Source organism: Saccoglossus kowalevskii, chromosome 6 (genome assembly GCF_978046115.1).
Source record: "Saccoglossus kowalevskii chromosome 6, keSacKowa6.1, whole genome shotgun sequence".
NCBI classification, from domain to species: Eukaryota; Metazoa; Hemichordata; class Enteropneusta; family Harrimaniidae; genus Saccoglossus; species Saccoglossus kowalevskii.
The window spans coordinates 3,163,732-3,187,454 of NC_140646.1; the positions used below are offsets into that span (position 1 = coordinate 3,163,732).

The 23,723-nt window shown below is 43.0% G+C and overlaps 1 protein-coding gene across 1 annotated transcript in view; it reads left to right on the top strand.

Annotated features, from left to right (window-relative positions):
• The first annotated feature begins 3,930 nt into the window (after positions 1-3,930).
• The window catches only part of LOC144358023 (cubilin-like), a 157,236-nt gene continuing 137,443 nt past the window's right edge, over positions 3,931-23,723 (top strand). Inside the window, exons 1-6 of the mRNA XM_085499957.1 lie at positions 3,931-4,025; positions 5,678-5,863; positions 6,056-6,189; positions 6,300-6,650; positions 7,266-7,625; positions 8,006-8,228. Of these exons, the coding sequence (XP_085356083.1) occupies positions 5,770-5,863; positions 6,056-6,189; positions 6,300-6,650; positions 7,266-7,625; positions 8,006-8,228 (1,162 nt within the window). The 5' untranslated portion in view covers positions 3,931-4,025; positions 5,678-5,769. The remainder of the gene's footprint in view (positions 4,026-5,677; positions 5,864-6,055; positions 6,190-6,299; positions 6,651-7,265; positions 7,626-8,005; positions 8,229-23,723) is intronic.

Genomic DNA, 23,723 nt, shown 5'->3' on the forward strand with positions numbered 1-23,723 from the left:
CATATCTGGGTTTGCATCACGATGGCTACATATCTGGGTTTGCGTCATGGCTGCATATCTGGGTTTGCGTCATGGTGGCTGCATATCTGGGTTTGCATCACGGTGGCTGCATATCTGGGTTTGCATCACGGTGGCTGCATAACTGGGTTTGCGTCATGGTGGCTGCATATCTGGGTTTGCGTCATGGTGGCTGCATATCTGGGTTTGCATCACGATGGCTGCATATCTGGGTTTCGTCACGGTGGCTGCATATCTGAGTTTGCGTCACAGTGGCTGCATATCTGGGTTTACGTCACGGTGGCTGCATATCTGGGTTTGCATCACGGTGGCTGCATAACTGGGTTTGCGTCACGGTGGCTGCATATCTGGGTTTGCGTCATGGTGGCTGCATATCTGGGTTTGCATCACGATGGCTGCATATCTGGGTTTGCGTCACGGTGGCTGCATATCTGAGTTTGCGTCACAGTGGCTGCATATCTGGGTTTGCGTCACGGTGGCTGCATATCTGGGTGTGCGTCACGGTGGCTGCATATCTGAGATTGCATCACGGTGGCTGCATATCTGAGTTTGCGTCACGGTGGCTGCATATCTGGGTTTGCATCACGGTGGCTACATACAGGGTTGTGTGGCTGCATATCTGGGTTTGCGTCACGGTGGCTGCATACGGGGTTGCGTGGCTGCATATATGAGTTTGCATCACGGTGACTGCATATCTGGGTTTGCGTCACGGTGGCTGCATATCTGGGTTTGCGTCACAGTGGCTGCATATCTGAGTTTGCGTCACGGTGGCTGCATATGGGGTTGCGTTCCTACATACTAGTGTGTGTGACTATATACGGGGTTGCGTGGCTGCATATCTAGGTTTGCGTCACGATGGCTGCATATCTGAGTTTGCGTCACGGTGGCTGCATATCTGGGTTTGCGTCACGATGGCTGCATATCTGAGTTTGCGTCACGGTGGCTGCATATCTGCATTTGTGTCACGATGGCTGCATATCTGAGTTTGCGTCACGGTGGCTGCATATCTGGGTTTGCGACACGGTGCCTGCATATCTGGGTTTGTGTCACGATGGCTGCATATCTGAGTTTGTGTCACGGTGGCTGCATATCTGAGTTTGCGTCACGGTGGCTGTATATCTAGGTTTGCGTCACGGCTGCATATCTGGGTTTGCGTCACAGCTGCATATCTGGGTTTGCATCACGGCTGCATATCTGGGTTTGCATCACGGTGGCTGCATATCTGGGTTTGCATCACGATGGCTACATATCTGGGTTTGCATCATGGCTGCATATCTGGGTTTGCATCATGGTGGCTGCATATCTGGGTTTGCATCACAGTTGCTGCATATCTGGGTTTGTGTCACAGCTGCATATCTGGGTTTGCATCATGGCTGCATACAGGGTTGCGTGGCTGCATATCTGAGTTTGCGTCACAGTGGCTGCATACAGGGTTGTGTGGCTGCATATCTGGGTTTGCGTCACAGTGGCTGCATATGGGGTTGCGTGGCTGCATATCTGAGTTTGCGTCACGGTGGCTTCCTATGGTGTTGCATGGCTGCATATCTGGGTTTGCATCATGGTGGCTGCATATCTGAGTTTGCGTCACGGTGGCTGCATATCTGGGATTGCATCACGGTGGCTGCATATCTGAGTTTACGTCACAGTGGCTGTATATCTGGGTTTGCGCCACGGCTGCATATCTGGGTTTGCGTCACAGCTGCATATCTGGGTTTGCGTCATGGTGGCTGCATATCTGGGTTTGCATCACGGTGGCTGCATATCTGGGTTTGCATCACGGTGGCTGCATAACTGGGTTTGCGTCACGGTGGCTGCATATCTGGGTTTGCGTCATGGTGGCTGCATATCTGGGTTTGCATCACGATGGCTGCATATCTGGGTTTGCGTCACGGTGGCTGCATATCTGAGTTTGCGTCACGGTGTCTGCATATCTGGGTTTGCGTCACGGTGGCTGCATATCTGGGTTTGCATCACGATGGCTGCATATCTGAGATTGCATCACGGTGGCTGCATATCTGAGTTTGCGTCACGGTGGCTGCATATCTGGGTTTGCGTCACGGTGGATGCATACAGGGTTGCGTGGCTGCATATCTGGGTTTGCGTCACGGTGGCTGCATACGGGGTTGCGTGGCTGCATATCTGAGTTTGCGTCACGGTGGCTGCATATCTGGGTTTGCGTCACGGTGGCTGCATATCTGGGTTTGCGTCACGATGGCTGCATATCTGAGTTTGTGTCACAGTGGCTGCATATCTGAGTTTGCGTCACGGTGGCTGCATATGGGGTTGTGTTCCTACATACTAGTGTGTGTGACTATATACGGGTTTGAGTGGATGTATATCTGGGTTTGCATCACGGTGGCTGCATACAGGGTTGCGTGGCTGCATATCTGGGTTTGCGTCACGGTGGCTGCATATGGGGTTGCGTGGCTGCATATCTGAGTTTGTGTCACAGTGGCTGCATACAGGGTTGCGTGGCTGCATATCTGGGTTTGCGTCACAGTGGCTTCATACAGGGTTGCGTGGCTGCATATCTGGGTTTGCGTCACAGTGGCTGCATATGGGGTTGCGTGGCTGCATATCTGAGTTTGCGTCACGGTGGCTGTATATCTGGGTTTGCGTCTCGGTGGCTGCATATCTGGGTTTGCGTCTCGGTGGCTGCATATCTGGGTTTGCGTCACGGTGGCTGCATATCTGGGTTTGCGTCACGGTGGCTGCATATCTGGGTTTGCGTCACGGTGGCTGCATATCTGGGTTTGCATCACGATGGCTGCATATCTGGGTTTGCGTCACGGTGGCTGCATATCTGGGTTTGCGTCACGGTGGCTGCATATCTGGGTTTGCATCACGGTGGCTGGATATCTGGGTTTGCGTCACGGTGGCTGCATATCTGGGTTTGCGTCACGGTGGCTGCATATCTGGGTTTGCGTCACAGTGGCTGCATATCTGGGTTTGCGTCACGGTGGCTGCATATCTGGGTTTGCGTCACGGTGGCTGGATATCTGGCTTGCGTCACGGTGGCTGCATATCTGGGTTTGCATCACGGTGGCTGCATGGTGCCAAGTATGAAATAATTTGGGGACAAAAAAACAAACCTGCATAGAAATCGGAATAATAGGTCTTTTGATTATCGGAGACGCATTTCAATGGACTTGATTACGGACAATGCATAACTTAAATTTCACCAGGAAATTCCGCAGTGTGCTCTCACAATCGCGTACTTAGTCATTTTTACAAGGTTCGCCATTTTTGATGTCACGTGATAATTATGTAAACAATGTCTGTCCAGTTTGTGCGAACTTGCACCTCTATACTTAGTCTTTTGATATATATAACCTAAATTACTGTTCTGAACGAGACAACAGACAGAGAATGTTTTATTTAAAAACGCCACAAAACCTTCTCGCTACCTTAATTGGAGTTGAATTAAATTCAATTACAATGCAATACAATGGAGAATTGCATTTTAATTAAGTTTAATTAAACAAGAGTTGAATATCCCGTGACTGAACATAGAAATGTTTGCGAAGCTTAGGTTTAGTATCGGGGTAGGGTATGGTATAATTATATTAATATTAATATAACGTGAACCATACCTTCCCCCGATACTAAACCTAAGCTACGCAAAACGTATTAATAATCGAATTAACTATTAATATAAATTATGCTTTCCGAGGACTATGAAAAAGGTCCTCCGAAGGTGTGTATGTCCTCGGAAGTAGCTATTTATCTGTATTTTTGTCCTCGCAACATATAATAATCCAAGTACACACACACACGCACAGGCCGAGTTCCAATGTTTCGCAAAACAATAGTAGATTTTCAATGGCAATCGAGGTCATGGAGTTGCCATATGTGCGCATGCCCACAATGTCGAAAATCATTGTTGAAAACCGACGCATAGTATTACACGGTGGGTGCCATATTTGTTCTATAATTAGAACGGTCACATACCTTGAAAGACACTGTTGAAATGAACTTACAATATGGTCATACGACGGTGATACGAGGTAAGTTTATTGTATTGTATATCTCTCTAGAGTGAAATGTTGCTATATACCTAACATTAGTGGTAAATTGAATTAATCCGCAATTATTGAGTAAAAGGGCATTCAACTAACTTCCAGCTGAACAACTTAAATGGTAGGAGCGGATTTGCTGGTAACCAGCAAACAGCAAAACAAAATGGTCTCCATAGATCAACTTTATCGTTTGATGGCGCACTTTAAAAAAAATATAGTGAAAGTGGCTCGAACAGTGCGTTATCAAACAGTTGATTATCTTCAACGCATATTGGCTGTACCAGTTACGTCATGAAATGTAATCTTGTTTACACATGGACATATGTACGTAAGTTTTATGCCATTGGTTAGGCAAATGATATTCCGCTTTGTAAACTTAAATACATTGTGCTGCATATGTACCCCGTAGTATGGTTTGTTATTTACACTGTGGTAATAAATTTCTAGCATAGTCCCGAACTGGTCATGCGTGTTTTGTCCCAGAAGCAAATCAACCACTTCTTGTGTGTAGGTGAATCAATTCTTAATAAATTATATTAATTATATTTTTAGCTCATTTTATAATTCAATAATACTTTGATTAAAACGTCCCAAAACTAACAATCGTTTTAACACAGATGTCCAACTAGTAAATAGTTCTCGATATGTTGTCTGATCGTCCCAACTTGAAACCTTAAACAAAATCGTTTTTTGCCAATGTACACCAGAATAGGCATCCACATAAAACACGTTAGGTACGTGTATGTTATTTAGAAAATATTTACTTCAATACCAACACAATAATTCATTTACATTGCATGTTTTACAAATGATAGACGTCTGTGATGCGATGCAAGTGATGTTTTCTTTCAAAATAATAAATTGAAAACGGGTTAAAATGTATTTGTGAGATTACAGAAGAATAAATAAAGCACAAAACTAACGTCATTATTAGGAGAGAGAGAGTAATGGACTTTAATATAAAACCCATTTTTTATATTTCTCGAATGTATTCCGAACAGAAATGTATTCCTAACACTGACATTCACAATAGTAAGTGTATATAATGTCTTGGTATTAATTAATTAATTAATTTATGTATAGTTATTTACGTTACTGCAGATTATAACTAAACGCATTTATTGTACACAGAGGGCGCTATAATGATATCCAGCCTCATGGAATAGCCTCGTCCGCTTGCACAGTATCGTAGCCGTTCATCCCTTTTTCCATGTGGAGGTAGAAAACTGGAATATTACACCTTACAAATTAAAAAAAAAAAACTGTAAAAGTGGGCAACTAAAAAATATCAGCAGCAATATGATCATTTAAATCTATATATTTACCAAGATATGTTTATTCAAACATATTTACTGAGATACGTGTACTCTCTAATTTAAATCAAAAATATCATTATGTACGTTGCTCTTTGATCACAATAATTACCTTGCAACGATTTTTCTAAAACGTCAATCCATATAAAATAGAATGTCTACAACGGAAGTCATAATAAAAACCGTTTTATAATTTTCACAATTTGTAATTTTATTTTTTTTCTGTTTCTGAAATTTCTTTGATCACTTTTATGTTTCCGGCTACAAATTCAAACCACCGACAATTTTACAAAGTGGCTTTCGTTTACTTATTAACGTTCTTTATAGGGTCGTTTATTTCTGAGCATATACCAGTAATCTGTATACACGTATCACGTGCTTTATACACCGATTATTAAGAGGTAAAAGGGGAGAGAAAGATGAATAACAAGGTGGCAGTCGTTCTGAGTATCATCTGGACAATATTTATATTGCCAGTACAATGTATTCTCACTGGACATTTTGTGCTCAAAGGTAAGTTGATGTAAATCATAGTAACTGTAAAGATAACTTCAAAGTCAGATACAAGTTTACCAATAATAAGAGAGCTAAAATGGCAATTATGAATTGCGTGCAGACATTTCTTATAGCCTTGATAAGATGCGACACGACCTTGCTGTCACCAAAACATAGTAACACATTTGAATATTCCATTTTTAATTTCAGAGAAGAGATCTCTATGTGAACATAACTTCAACTCCGACTCGGGTGAGTTTACCTCATCAAACTATCCCGACAAATATCCGAGTAATCAAGACTGTTATTATTACATCACTGTTAAAAGTGGATTATTTGTGAAGGTAAGTATATTATATTATTATAATTGGAAATTACAATACTCGTGTAATAAATCTGATAAATAAATACTTATGATGTATCCCCTATATATTACATTATTTTGTTTTATCAGTTAGAATTTACACGCTTCGACATTGAAGAGATCCTCGATTATGTTGAGATATATGATGGCTCGTCTACGACGGGCAGACACATAGGGACATATTCGGGCTCAACTCTCCCACCAGTAATCATATCGTCCACTCCAAGCATCAGTCTGTATTTCCATTCAGACGACTTACTCGAGCGTCTTGGTTTCCGTGTTACATACAAAGCGGTAAATACGTCAAATGAGGGTGAATGTGGCGGTACATACTACTCTGATTATGGTGTTATTACGTCACCAAACTATCCGATGCCCTATCCAAACAACGCGGCTTGTTACTATTTCATTACAATGCTGAATGAAACTAGTTTAGTTCAGGTACGTACTACGTAATCGTCACCAAGTTTAATTGTTTGTTGTACATCAAACCTTAAATATACTGTAAAGCACTTTCATTTTACCTAATATAGCTAACCTGTAATTTCGCTAATTCAAGATGTCGCTAATTTAAAATGAAGTATATTCTCACAATGAGATTGTTGGCATTTTAGCTAAATTAAGATTTTGTCAAATAATGTATTGAGTTAAAATGGCATGTGGCTATTTCAATGTGTTTTACAGTAGTCCACGGAAAACTGTTTAAATTCATTTTTGACGTTTCCAGTTTCTTTACGTTTACATCTTTGCAATGACGCCAGCGCCACCTTTATTCATGGACAATGCGTGTTTTGAAGGATCCATAAAATATCACCAATTAGCCAATCAGCGTTCGTAATAAATTATTGTTGTTAGCCATATTTGAATGGCAGGTACAGATTGATGTGTCACCAAGAAATAAACATGCCTGTCAATCGCACGTTATAATACAGTACAATGCTCAAATTTAAATGCAATCATGATGCATTCTGGTATCATGTTTTTGTATTACCCTCAGACAGATTCATTTATAAATGTTCTAACGAAATAATGTTAATATATATATAATAATTGCAGTTGAAGTTCACCTACTTTAGTACTGAATTTGGTCTGGATTACGTTTCTGTGATCGATGGGTCGACTAAGTCTGGCTACCAATTGGGACGCTATTTTGGACAATATCCTTCAGGAATCCTGGCGCCTCTTTCTTCGGGCCCATCGATTATCGTTTACTTTTACTCAGATGACGCTGTCCAGCACTTTGGTTTCTCCGCAACGTTCAGATCTACAAAAGTCGAAGTCGAGGAGCCTGTGGAATGTGACGGTACATTCACATCTGCATGGGACATAGTGAGATCACCGAATTTTCCAGACGTATATCTAAACTCACAGGTGTGTTACTATTATATTCAGGTAGCACACCACTACGTAATACTGGTAGGTATACCCATGCTATCGCTATTGTTTTACCATTCGATGCCCTAACAATATTGATGTAATTGTCAAATGCCGATTCACAGTTATATATTACTCGGCTTGGCATTCTGAATGTCAGCAAGAATTAGTAAACTTCAAGAAACATTCAGGCATACAGTGACTGGCCTGTACAGTAATATTCATAACAATGTAAAAACGTCAATTAATCTGTCCAGTTTCAATTTAAATCGGCTAAACATTTTAATTTTCACATTTAAACATTTGATTTGCATCGCATCGCATCGCATCGCATCGCATCACATCGCATCACGATTTTAGCTATTGGAAATACCATCTAACCAAGTTGTGCCCACTGATCCACACTTTTGTTGTTATTCTAGCTTCAGTTCACTACGATGGATACGGAGGAAACTTATGATGTAATCGAAATACTTGATGGTGATTGCTCATCTGAAAATATTGGAATTTATTCTGGCTACGCACTACTCCCAGTTATTGCATCGTCCGGGCCATCCATGTGCTTGAACTTTCACACTGATTCGTCGACTGTACGCGGTGGATTCGAAGCATTTTACACTATAACGCCTTTAGACGGAATAAACGGTAATTTATATCCTTCTCATACTTTGTCACAATAGTCATGGATTCGATGTGTTTTGCGGCAGTATTTGTTAGACGAGAGAGTGCGCAAATATAGTTGGGTTGACAATCGGGCAATTACAGCACCTAGCGACTCAAATAAATATAACAATGGTTACACCAACAACGCTCTCAGTCACCCAACCAAATATAACAAGGGTCACACCAACAACGCTCTCAGTCACCCAACCAAATATAACAAGGGCCACACCAACAACGCTCTCAGTCACCCAACCGAATATAACAAGGGTGACACCGACAACGCTCTCAGTTACCCAACCAAATATAACAAGGGTCACACCTACAACGTTCTCAGTCACCCAACTAAATAAAATAAGGGTCACACCAACAACGCTCTCAGTCACCCAACTAAGTATAACAAGGGTCACACTTACAACGCTCTCAGTCACCCAACTAAATATAATAAGGGTTACACCTACAACGTTCTCAGTCACCCAACTAAATATAACAAGGGTCACACCTACAACGTTCTCAGTCACCCAACTAAGTATAATAAGGGTCACACCAACAACGCTCTCAGTCACCCAACTAAATATAAAAAGGGTTACACCCACAACGTTCTCAGTCACCCAACTAAATATAATAAGGGTTACACCTACAACGATTTCAGTCACCCAACCAAATATAACACGGGTCACACCTACAACGTTCTCAGTCACCCAACTAAATATAATAAGGGTCACACCAACAACGCTCTCAGTCACCCAACTAAATATAATAAGGGTTACACCTACAACGATTTCAGTCACCCAACCAAATATAATAAGGGTTACACCTACAACGATTTCAGTCACCCAACCAAATATAATAAGGGTTACACGTACAACGATCTCAGTCACCCAACCAAATATAACAAGGGTTACACCTACAACGCTCTCAGTCACCAAACTAAGTATAATAAGGGTTACACCTACAACGCTCTCAGTCACCCAACTAAGTATAATAAGGGTTACACCTACAACGCTCACAGTCAACCAACTAAGTATAACAAGGGCCACACCTACAAAGCTCTCAGTCACCCAACTAAATATAATAAGGGTTACACCTACAACGCTCTCAGTCACCCAACTAAATATAATAAGGGTAACACCTACAACGCTCTCAGTCACCCAACTAAATATAATAAGGGTCACACCCACAACGCTCTCAGTCACCCAACTAAATATAATAAGGGTCACACCTACAACGCTCTCTGTCACCCAACTAAATATAACAAGGGTTACACCCACAACGCTCTCAGTCACCCAACTAAGTATAATAAGGGTCACACCAACAACGCTCTCAGTCACTCAACTAAGTATAACAAGGGTCACACCCACAACGCTCTCAGTCACCCAACTAAATATAATAAGCGTTACACCCACAACGCTCTCAGTCACCCAACTAAGTATAACAAGGGCCACACCTACAAAGCTCTCAGTCACCCAACTAAATATAATAAGGGTTACACCTACAACGCTCTCAGTCACCCAACTAAATATAATAAGGGTAACACCTACAACGCTCTCAGTCACCCAACTATGTATAACTATGGTTACACCTACAACGCTCTCAGTCACCCAACTAAGTATAACAAGGTTCACTCCTACAACGCTCTCAGTCACCCAACTAAGTATAACAAGGGTCACACCCACAACGCTCTCAGTCACCCAACTAAGTATAACAAGGGTCACACCTACAACGCTCTCAGTCACCCAACTAAATATAATAAGGGTCCCACCTACAACGCTCTCAGTCACCCAACTAAGTATAACAAGGGTTACACCTACAACGCTCTCAGTCACCCAACTAAGTATAACAAGGGTCACACCTACAACGCTCTCAGTCACCCAACTAAATATAATAAGGGTCACACCTACAACGCTCTCAGTCACCCAACTAAGTATAATAAGGGTCACACCAACAACGCTCTCAGTCAGCCAACTAAGTATAATAAGGGTCACACCAACAACGCTCTCAGTCACCCAACTAAATATAAAAAGGGTTACACCCACAACGCTCTCAGTCACCCAACTAAGTATAACAAGGGCCACACCTACAACGCTCTCAGTCACCCAACTAAGTATAACAAGGGTCACACCTACAACGCTCTCAGTCACCCAACTAAGTATAATAAGGGTCACACCAACAACGCTCTCAGTCACCCAACTAAGTATAATAAGGGTCACACCAACAACGCTCTCAGTCACCCAACTAAATATAAAAAGGGTTACACCCACAACGCTCTCAGTCACCCAACTAAATATAATAAGGGTTACACCTACAACGCTCTCAGTCACCCAACTAAGTATAACAAGGGCCACACCTACAACGCTCTCAGTCACCCAACTAAGTATAACAAGGGCCACACCTACAACGCTCTCAGTCACCCAACTAAATATAATAAGGTTTACACCTACAACGCTCTCAGTCACCCAACTAAGTATAACAAGGGCCACACCTACAACGCTCTCAGTCTCCCAACTAAGTATAATAAGGGTTACACCTACAACGCTCTCAGTCACCCAACTAAATATAATAAGGGTCACACCTACAACGCTCTCAGTCACCCAACTAAGTATAATAAGGGTTACACCTACAACGCTCTCGTCACCCAACTAAATATAATAAGGGTTACGCCCACAACGCTCTCAGTCACCCAACTAAATATAATAAGGGTTACACCTACAACGCTCTCAGTCACCCAACTAAGTATAACAAGGTTCACTCCTACAACGCTCTCAGTCACCCAACTAAGTATAAGAAGGGTCACACCTACAACGCTCTCAGTCACCCAACTAAATATAATAAGGGTCACACCTACAACGCTCTCAGTCACCCAACTAAGTATAACAAGGGTTACACCTACAACGCTCTCAGTCACCCAACTAAGTATAACAAGGGTCACACCTACAACGCTCTCAGTCACCCAACTAAATATAATAAGGGTTACACCTACAACGCTCTCAGTCACCCAACTAAGTATAACATGGGTCACACCTACAACGCTCTCAGTCACCCAACTAAGTATAATAAGGGTCACACCAACAACGCTCTCAGTCACCCAACTAAGTATAATAAGGGTCACACCAACAACGCTCTCAGTCACCCAACTAAATATAAAAAGGGTTACACCCACAACGCTCTCAGTCACCCAACTAAGTATAACAAGGGCCACACCTACAACGCTCTCAGTCACCCAACTAAATATAACAAGGGCCACACCTACAACGCTCTCAGTCACCCAACTAAGTATAGCAAGGGCCACACCTACAACGCTCTCAGTCACCCAACTAAATATAATAAGGGTTACACCTACAACGCTCTCAGTCACCCAACTAAGTATAACAAGGGCCACACCTACAACGGTCTCAGTCACCCAACTAAATATAATAAGGGTTACACCTACAACGCTCTCAGTCACCCAACTAAGTATAACAAGGGCCACACCTACAACGCTCTCAGTCTCCCAACTAAGTATAATAAGGGTTACACCTACAACGCTCTCAGTCACCCAACTAAATATAATAAGGGTCACACCTACAACGCTCTCAGTCACCCAACTAAGTATAATAAGGGTTACACCTACAACGCTCTCGTCACCCAACTAAATATAATAAGGGTTACACCTACAACGCTCTCAGTCACCCAACTAAATATAATAAGGGTTACACCTACAACGCTCTCAGTCACCCAACTAAGTATAACAAGGTTCACTCCTACAACGCTCTCAGTCACCCAACTAAGTATAAGAAGGGTCACACCTACAACGCTCTCAGTCACCCAACTAAATATAATAAGGGTCACACCTACAACGCTCTCAGTCACCCAACTAAGTATAACAAGGGTTACACCTACAACGCTCTCAGTCACCCAACTAAGTATAACAAGGGTCACACATACAACGCTCTCAGTCACCCAACTAAATATAATAAGGGTTACACCTACAACGCTCTCAGTCACCCAACTAAGTATAACAAGGGTTACACCTACAACGCTCTCAGTCACCCAACTAAGTATAACAAGGGTCACACCTACAACGCTCTCAGTCACCCAACTAAATATAATAAGGGTTACACCTACAACGCTCTCAGTCACCCAACTAAGTATAACATGGGTCACACCTACAACGCTCTCAGTCACCCAACTAAGTATAATAAGGGTCACACCAACAACGCTCTCAGTCACCCAACTAAGTATAATAAGGGTCACACCAACAACGCTCTCAGTCACCCAACTAAATATAAAAAGGGTTACACCCACAACGCTCTCAGTCACCCAACTAAGTATAACAAGGGCCACACCTACAACGCTCTCAGTCACCCAACTAAATATAACAAGGGCCACACCTACAACGCTCTCAGTCACCCAACTAAGTATAGCAAGGGCCACACCTACAACGCTCTCAGTCACCCAACTAAATATAATAAGGGTTACACCTACAACGCTCTCAGTCACCCAACTAAGTATAACAAGGGCCACATGTACAACGCTCTCAGTCACCCAACTAAGTATAACAAGGGCCACACCTACAACGCTCTCAGTCACCCAACTAAATATAATAAGGGTTACACCTACAACGCTCTCAGTCACCCAACTAAGTATAACAAGGGCCACACCTACAACGCTCTGTCACCCAACTAAGTATAATAAGGGTTACACCTACAACGCTCTCAGTCACCCAACTAAATATAATAAGGGTCACACCTACAACGCTCTCAGTCATCCAACTAAGTATAATAAGGGTTACACCTACAACGCTCTCAGTCACCCAACTAAGTATAATAAGGGTTACACCTACAACGCTCTCAGTCACCCAACTAAATATAATAAGGGTTACACCCACAACGCTCTCAGTCGCCCAACTAAGTATAATAAGGGTTACACCCACAACGCTCTCAGTCACCCAACTAAACATAATAAGGGTTACACCTACAACGCTCTCAGTCACCCAACTAAGTATAATAAGGGTTACACCTACAACGCTCTCAGTCACCCAACTAAATATAACAAGGGTCACACCTACAACGCTCTCAGTCACCCAACTAAGTATAATAAGGGTTACACCTACAACGCACTCAGTCACCCAACTAAATATAATAAGGGTTACACCTACAACGCTCTCAGTCACCCAACTAAGTACAACAAGGGCCACACCTACAACGCTCTCAGTCACCCAACTAAGTATAATAAGGGATACACCTACAACGCTCACAGTCACCCAACTAAATATAACAAGGGCCACACCTACAACGCTCTCAGTCACCCAACTAAGTATAATAAGGGTTACACCTACAACGCTCTCAGTCACCCAACTAAGTATAATAAGGGTTACACCTACAACGCTCTCAGTCACCCAACTAAATATAATAAGGGTTACACCCACAACGCTCTCAGTCACCCAACTAAATATAATATAGGTTACACCTATAACGCTCTCAGTCACCCAACTAAGTATAACAAGGGCCACACCTACAACGATCTCAGTCACCCAACCAAATATAACAAGGGTCACACCTACAACACTCTCAGTCACCCAACTAAATATAATAAGGGTTACACCTACAACGCTCTCAGTCACCCAACTAAGTACAATAAGGGTTACACCTACAACGCTCTCAGTCACCCAACTAAATATAATAAGGGTAACAACTACAACGTTCTCAGTCACCCAACTAAATATAAAAAGGGTTACACCTACAACGCTCTCAGTCACCCATCTAAATATAATAAGGGTAACAACTACAACATTCTCAGTCACCCAACTGAATATAAAAAGGGTTACACCTACAACGCTCTCAGTCACCCAACTAAGTATAACAAGGGTCACACCCACAACGCTCTCAGTCACCCAACTAAATATAATAAGGGTTACACCCACAACGCTCTCAGTCACCCAACTAAATATAACAAGTGTCACACCCACAACGCTCTCAGTCACCCAACTAAATATAATAAGGGTTACACATACAACGCTCTTAGTCACCCAACTAAGTATAACAAGGGCCACACCTACAACGCTCTCAGTCACCCAACTAAGTATAATAAGGGTTACACCTACAACGCTCTCAGTCACCCAACTAAATATAATAAGGGTCACACCCACAACGCTCTCAGTCACCCAACTAAATATAATAAGGGTCACACCTACAACGCTCTCTGTCACCCAACTAAATATAACAAGGGTTACACCCACAACGCTCTCAGTCACCCAACTAAGTATAATAAGGGTCACACCAACAACGCTCTCAGTCACTCAACTAAGTATAACAAGGGTCACACCCACAACGCTCTCAGTCACCCAACTAAATATAATAAGCGTTACACCCACAACGCTCTCAGTCACCCAACTAAGTATAACAAGGGCCACACCTACAAAGCTCTCAGTCACCCAACTAAATATAATAAGGGTTACACCTACAACGCTCTCAGTCACCCAACTAAATATAATAAGGGTAACACCTACAACGCTCTCAGTCACCCAACTAAATATAATAAGGGTCACACCCACAACGCTCTCAGTCACCCAACTAAATATAATAAGGGTCACACCTACAACGCTCTCTGTCACCCAACTAAATATAACAAGGGTTACACCCACAACGCTCTCAGTCACCCAACTAAGTATAATAAGGGTCACACCAACAACGCTCTCAGTCACTCAACTAAGTATAACAAGGGTCACACCCACAACGCTCTCAGTCACCCAACTAAATATAATAAGCGTTACACCCACAACGCTCTCAGTCACCCAACTAAGTATAACAAGGGCCACACCTACAAAGCTCTCAGTCACCCAACTAAATATAATAAGGGTTACACCTACAACGCTCTCAGTCACCCAACTAAATATAATAAGGGTAACACCTACAACGCTCTCAGTCACCCAACTAAATATAAAAAGGGTTACACCTACAACGCTCTCAGTCACCTAACTATGTATAACTAGGGTTACACCTACAACGCTCTCAGTCACCCAACTAAGTATAACAAGGTTCACTCCTACAACGCTCTCAGTCACCCAACTAAGTATAACAAGGGTCACACCCACAACGCTCTCAGTCACCCAACTAAGTATAACAAGGGTCACACCTACAACGCTCTCAGTCACCCAACTAAATATAATAAGGGTCACACCTACAACGCTCTCAGTCACCCAACTAAGTATAACAAGGGTTACACCTACAACGCTCTCAGTCACCCAACTAAGTATAACAAGGGTCACACCTACAACGCTCTCAGTCACCCAACTAAGTATAATAAGGGTCACACCAACAACGCTCTCAGTCACCCAACTAAGTATAATAAGGGTCACACCAACAACGCTCTCAGTCAGCCAACTAAGTATAATAAGGGTCACACCAACAACGCTCTCAGTCACCCAACTAAATATAATAAGGGTTACACCTACAACGCTCTCAGTCACCCAACTAAGTATAACAAGGGCCACACCTACAACGCTCTCAGTCACCCAACTAAGTATAACAAGGGCCACACCTACAACGCTCTCAGTCACCCAACTAAATATAATAAGGTTTACACCTACAACGCTCTCAGTCACCCAACTAAGTATAACAAGGGCCACACCTACAACGCTCTCAGTCTCCCAACTAAGTATAATAAGGGTTACACCTACAACGCTCTCAGTCACCCAACTAAATATAATAAGGGTCACACCTACAACGCTCTCAGTCACCCAACTAAGTATAATAAGGGTTACACCTACAACGCTCTCGTCACCCAACTAAATATAATAAGGGTTACGCCCACAACGCTCTCAGTCACCCAACTAAATATAATAAGGGTTACACCTACAACGCTCTCAGTCACCCAACTAAGTATAACAAGGTTCACTCCTACAACGCTCTCAGTCACCCAACTAAGTATAAGAAGGGTCACACCTACAACGCTCTCAGTCACCCAACTAAATATAATAAGGGTCACACCTACAACGCTCTCAGTCACCCAACTAAGTATAACAAGGGTTACACCTACAACGCTCTCAGTCACCCAACTAAGTATAACAAGGGTCACACCTACAACGCTCTCAGTCACCCAACTAAATATAATAAGGGTTACACCTACAACGCTCTCAGTCACCCAACTAAGTATAACATGGGTCACACCTACAACGCTCTCAGTCACCCAACTAAGTATAATAAGGGTCACACCAACAACGCTCTCAGTCACCCAACTAAGTATAATAAGGGTCACACCAACAACGCTCTCAGTCACCCAACTAAATATAAAAAGGGTTACACCCACAACGCTCTCAGTCACCCAACTAAGTATAACAAGGGCCACACCTACAACGCTCTCAGTCACCCAACTAAATATAACAAGGGCCACACCTACAACGCTCTCAGTCACCCAACTAAGTATAGCAAGGGCCACACCTACAACGCTCTCAGTCACCCAACTAAATATAATAAGGGTTACACCTACAACGCTCTCAGTCACCCAACTAAGTATAACAAGGGCCACACCTACAACGGTCTCAGTCACCCAACTAAATATAATAAGGGTTACACCTACAACGCTCTCAGTCACCCAACTAAGTATAACAAGGGCCACACCTACAACGCTCTCAGTCTCCCAACTAAGTATAATAAGGGTTACACCTACAACGCTCTCAGTCACCCAACTAAATATAATAAGGGTCACACCTACAACGCTCTCAGTCACCCAACTAAGTATAATAAGGGTTACACCTACAACGCTCTCGTCACCCAACTAAATATAATAAGGGTTACACCTACAACGCTCTCAGTCACCCAACTAAATATAATAAGGGTTACACCTACAACGCTCTCAGTCACCCAACTAAGTATAACAAGGTTCACTCCTACAACGCTCTCAGTCACCCAACTAAGTATAAGAAGGGTCACACCTACAACGCTCTCAGTCACCCAACTAAATATAATAAGGGTCACACCTACAACGCTCTCAGTCACCCAACTAAGTATAACAAGGGTTACACCTACAACGCTCTCAGTCACCCAACTAAGTATAACAAGGGTCACACATACAACGCTCTCAGTCACCCAACTAAATATAATAAGGGTTACACCTACAACGCTCTCAGTCACCCAACTAAGTATAACAAGGGTTACACCTACAACGCTCTCAGTCACCCAACTAAGTATAACAAGGGTCACACCTACAACGCTCTCAGTCACCCAACTAAATATAATAAGGGTTACACCTACAACGCTCTCAGTCACCCAACTAAGTATAACATGGGTCACACCTACAACGCTCTCAGTCACCCAACTAAGTATAATAAGGGTCACACCAACAACGCTCTCAGTCACCCAACTAAGTATAATAAGGGTCACACCAACAACGCTCTCAGTCACCCAACTAAATATAAAAAGGGTTACACCCACAACGCTCTCAGTCACCCAACTAAGTATAACAAGGGCCACACCTACAACGCTCTCAGTCACCCAACTAAATATAACAAGGGCCACACCTACAACGCTCTCAGTCACCCAACTAAGTATAACAAGGGCCACATGTACAACGCTCTCAGTCACCCAACTAAGTATAACAAGGGCCACACCTACAACGCTCTCAGTCACCCAACTAAATATAATAAGGGTTACACCTACAACGCTCTCAGTCACCCAACTAAGTATAACAAGGGCCACACCTACAACGCTCTGTCACCCAACTAAGTATAATAAGGGTTACACCTACAACGCTCTCAGTCACCCAACTAAATATAATAAGGGTCACACCTACAACGCTCTCAGTCATCCAACTAAGTATAATAAGGGTTACACCTACAACGCTCTCAGTCACCCAACTAAGTATAATAAGGGTTACACCTACAACGCTCTCAGTCACCCAACTAAATATAATAAGGGTTACACCCACAACGCTCTCAGTCGCCCAACTAAGTATAATAAGGGTTACACCCACAACGCTCTCAGTCACCCAACTAAACATAATAAGGGTTACACCTACAACGCTCTCAGTCACCCAACTAAGTATAATAAGGGTTACACCTACAACGCTCTCAGTCACCCAACTAAATATAACAAGGGTCACACCTACAACGCTCTCAGTCACCCAACTAAGTATAATAAGGGTTACACCTACAACGCACTCAGTCACCCAACTAAATATAATAAGGGTTACACCTACAACGCTCTCAGTCACCCAACTAAGTACAACAAGGGCCACACCTACAACGCTCTCAGTCACCCAACTAAGTATAATAAGGGATACACCTACAACGCTCACAGTCACCCAACTAAATATAACAAGGGCCACACCTACAACGCTCTCAGTCACCCAACTAAGTATAATAAGGGTTACACCTACAACGCTCTCAGTCACCCAACTAAGTATAATAAGGGTTACACCTACAACGCTCTCAGTCACCCAACTAAATATAATAAGGGTTACACCCACAACGCTCTCAGTCACCCAACTAAATATAATATAGGTTACACCTACAACGCTCTCAGTCACCCAACTAAGTATAACAAGGGCCACACCTACAACGATCTCAGTCACCCAACCAAATATAACAAGGGTCACACCTACAACACTCTCAGTCACCCAACTAAATATAATAAGGGTTACACCTACAACGCTCTCAGTCACCCAACTAAGTACAATAAGGGTTACACCTACAACGCTCTCAGTCACCCAACTAAATATAATAAGGGTAACAACTACAACGTTCTCAGTCACCCAACTAAATATAAAAAGGGTTACACCTACAACGCTCTCAGTCACCCATCTAAATATAATAAGGGTAACAACTACAACATTCTCAGTCACCCAACTGAATATAAAAAGGGTTACACCTACAACGCTCTCAGTCACCCAACTAAGTATAACAAGGGTCACACCCACAACGCTCTCAGTCACCCAACTAAATATAATAAGGGTTACACCCACAACGCTCTCAGTCACCCAACTAAATATAACAAGTGTCACACCCACAACGCTCTCAGTCACCCAACTAAATATAATAAGGGTTACACATACAACGCTCTTAGTCACCCAACTAAGTATAACAAGGGCCACACCTACAACGCTCTCAGTCACCCAACTAAGTATAATAAGGGTTACACCTACAACGCTCTCAGTCACCCAACTAAATATAATAAGGGTCACACCCACAACGCTCTCAGTCACCCAACTAAATATAATAAGGGTCACACCTACAACGCTCTCTGTCACCCAACTAAATATAACAAGGGTTACACCCACAACGCTCTCAGTCACCCAACTAAGTATAATAAGGGTCACACCAACAACGCTCTCAGTCACTCAACTAAGTATAACAAGGGTCACACCCACAACGCTCTCAGTCACCCAACTAAATATAATAAGCGTTACACCCACAACGCTCTCAGTCACCCAACTAAGTATAACAAGGGCCACACCTACAAAGCTCTCAGTCACCCAACTAAATATAATAAGGGTTACACCTACAACGCTCTCAGTCACCCAACTAAATATAATAAGGGTAACACCTACAACGCTCTCAGTCACCCAACTAAATATAATAAGGGTCACACCCACAACGCTCTCAGTCACCCAACTAAATATAATAAGGGTCACACCTACAACGCTCTCTGTCACCCAACTAAATATAACAAGGGTTACACCCACAACGCTCTCAGTCACCCAACTAAGTATAATAAGGGTCACACCAACAACGCTCTCAGTCACTCAACTAAGTATAACAAGGGTCACACCCACAACGCTCTCAGTCACCCAACTAAATATAATAAGCGTTACACCCACAACGCTCTCAGTCACCCAACTAAGTATAACAAGGGCCACACCTACAAAGCTCTCAGTCACCCAACTAAATATAATAAGGGTTACACCTACAACGCTCTCAGTCACCCAACTAAATATAATAAGGGTAACACCTACAACGCTCTCAGTCACCCAACTAAATATAAAAAGGGTTACACCTACAACGCTCTCAGTCACCTAACTATGTATAACTAGGGTTACACCTACAACGCTCTCAGTCACCCAACTAAGTATAACAAGGTTCACTCCTACAACGCTCTCAGTCACCCAACTAAGTATAACAAGGGTCACACCCACAACGCTCTCAGTCACCCAACTAAGTATAACAAGGGTCACACCTACAACGCTCTCAGTCACCCAACTAAATATAATAAGGGTCACACCTACAACGCTCTCAGTCACCCAACTAAGTATAACAAGGGTTACACCTACAACGCTCTCAGTCACCCAACTAAGTATAACAAGGGTCACACCTACAACGCTCTCAGTCACCCAACTAAGTATAATAAGGGTCACACCAACAACGCTCTCAGTCACCCAACTAAGTATAATAAGGGTCACACCAACAACGCTCTCAGTCAGCCAACTAAGTATAATAAGGGTCACACCAACAACGCTCTCAGTCACCCAACTAAATATAAAAAGGGTTACACCCACAACGCTCTCAGTCACCCAACTAAGTATAACAAGGGCCACACCTACAACGCTCTCAGTCACCCATCTAAGTATAACAAGGGTCACACCTACAACGCTCTCAGTCACCCAACTAAGTATAATAAGGGTCACACCAACAACGCTCTCAGTCACCCAACTAAGTATAATAAGGGTCACACCAACAACGCTCTCAGTCACCCAACTAAATATAAAAAGGGTTACACCCACAACGCTCTCAGTCACCCAACTAAATATAATAAGGGGTACACCTACAACGCTCTCAGTCACCCAACTAAGTATAACAAGTGCCACACCTACAACGCTCTCAGTCACCCAACTAAGTATAACAAGGGCCACACCTACAACGCTCTCAGTCACCCAACTAAATATAATAAGGGTTACACCTACAACGCTCTCAGTCACCCAACTAAGTATAACAAGGGCCACACCTACAACGCTCTCAGTCTCCCAACTAAGTATAATAAGGGTTACACCTACAACGCTCTCAGTCACCCAACTAAATATAATAAGGGTCACACCTACAACGCTCTCAGTCACCCAACTAAGTATAATAAGGGTTACACCTACAACGCTCTCGTCACCCAACTAAATATAATAAGGGTTACGCCCACAACGCTCTCAGTCACCCAACTAAATATAATAAGGGTTACACCTACAACGCTCTCAGTCACCCAACTAAGTATAACAAGGTTCACTCCTACAACGCTCTCAGTCACCCAACTAAGTATAAGAAGGGTCACACCTACAACGCTCTCAGTCACCCAACTAAATATAATAAGGGTCACACCTACAACGCTCTCAGTCACCCAACTAAGTATAACAAGGGTTACACCTACAACGCTCTCAGTCATCCAACTAAGTATAACAAGGGTCACACCTACAACGCTCTCAGTCACCCAACTAAATATAATAAGGGTTACACCTACAACGCTCACAGTCACCCAACTAAGTATAACATGGGTCACACCTACAACGCTCTCAGTCACCCAACTAAGTATAATAAGGGTCACACCAACAACGCTCTCAGTCACCCAACTAAGTATAATACGGGTCACACCAACAACGCTCTCAGTCACCCAACTAAATATAAAAAGGGTTACACCCACAACGCTCTCAGTCACCCAACTAAGTATAACAAGGGCCACACCTACAACGCTCTCAGTCACCCAACTAAATATAACAAGGGCCACACCTACAACGCTCTCAGTCACCCAACTAAGTATAGCAAGGGCCACACCTACAACGCTCTCAGTCACCCAACTAAATATAATAAGGGTTACACCTACAACGCTCTCAGTCACCCAACTAAGTATAACAAGGGCCACACGTACAACGCTCTCAGTCACCCAACTAAGTATAACAAGGGCCACACCTACAACGCTCTCAGTCACCCAACTAAATATAATAAGGGTTACACCTACAACGCTCTCAGTCACCCAACTAAGTATAACAAGGGCCACACTTACAACGCTCTGTCACCCAACTAAGTATAATAAGGGTTACACCTACAACGCTCTCAGTCACCCAACTAAATATAATAAGGGTCACACCTACAACGCTCTCAGTCATCCAACTAAGTATAATAAGGGTTACACCTACAACGCTCTCAGTCACCCAACTAAGTATAATAAGGGTTACACCTACAACGCTCTCAGTCACCCAACTAAATATAATAAGGGTTACACCCACAACGCTCTCAGTCACCCAACTAAACATAATAAGGGTTACACCTACAACGCTCTCAGTCACCCAACTAAGTATAATAAGGGTTACACCTACAACGCTCTCAGTCACCCAACTAAATATAACAAGGGTCACACCTACAACGCTCTCAGTCACCCAACTAAGTATAATAAGGGTTACACCTACAACGCTCTCAGTCACCCAACTAAATATAATAAGGGTTACACCTACAACGCTCTCAGTCACCCAACTAAGTACAACAAGGGCCACACCTACAACGCTCTCAGTCACCCAACTAAGTATAATAAGGGTTACACCTACAACGCTCACAGTCACCCAACTAAATATAACAAGGGCCACACCTACAACGCTCTCAGTCACCCAACTAAGTATAATAAGGGTTACACCTACAACGCTCTCAGTCACCCAACTAAGTATAATAAGGGTTACACCTACAACGCTCTCAGTCACCCAACTAAATATAATAAGGGTTACACCCACAACGCTCTCAGTCACCCAACTAAATATAATATAGGTTACACCTACAACGCTCTCAGTCACCCAACTAAGTATAACAAGGGCCACACCTACAACGATCTCAGTCACCCAACCAAATATAACAAGGGTCACACCTACAACACTCTCAGTCACCCAACTAAATATAATAAGGGTTACACCTACAACGCTCTCAGTCACCCAACTAAGTACAATAAGGGTTACACCTACAACGCTCTCAGTCACCCAACTAAATATAATAAGGGTAACAACTACAACGTTCTCAGTCACCCAACTAAATATAAAAAGGGTTACACCTACAACGCTCTCAGTCACCCATCTAAATATAATAAGGGTAACAACTACAACATTCTCAGTCACCCAACTAAATATAAAAAGGGTTACACCTACAACGCTCTCAGTCACCCAACTAAGTATAACAAGGTTCACTCCTACAACGCTCTCAGTCACCCAACTAAATATAATAAGGGTCACACCTACGACGCTCTCAGTCACCCAACTAAATATAATAAGGGTCACACCTACAACGCTCTCAGTCACCCAACTAAGTATAACAAGGGTTACACCTACAACGCTCTCAGTCACCCAACTAAGTATAACAAGGGTCACACCTACAACGCTCTCAGTCACCCAACTAAATATAATAAGGGTCATACCGACAACGCTCTCAGTCACCCAACTAAGTATAACAAGGGTCACACCTACAACGCTCTCAGACACCCAACTAAGTATAATAAGGGTCACATCAACAACGCTCTCAGTCAACCAACTAAGTATAATAAGGGTCACACCAAC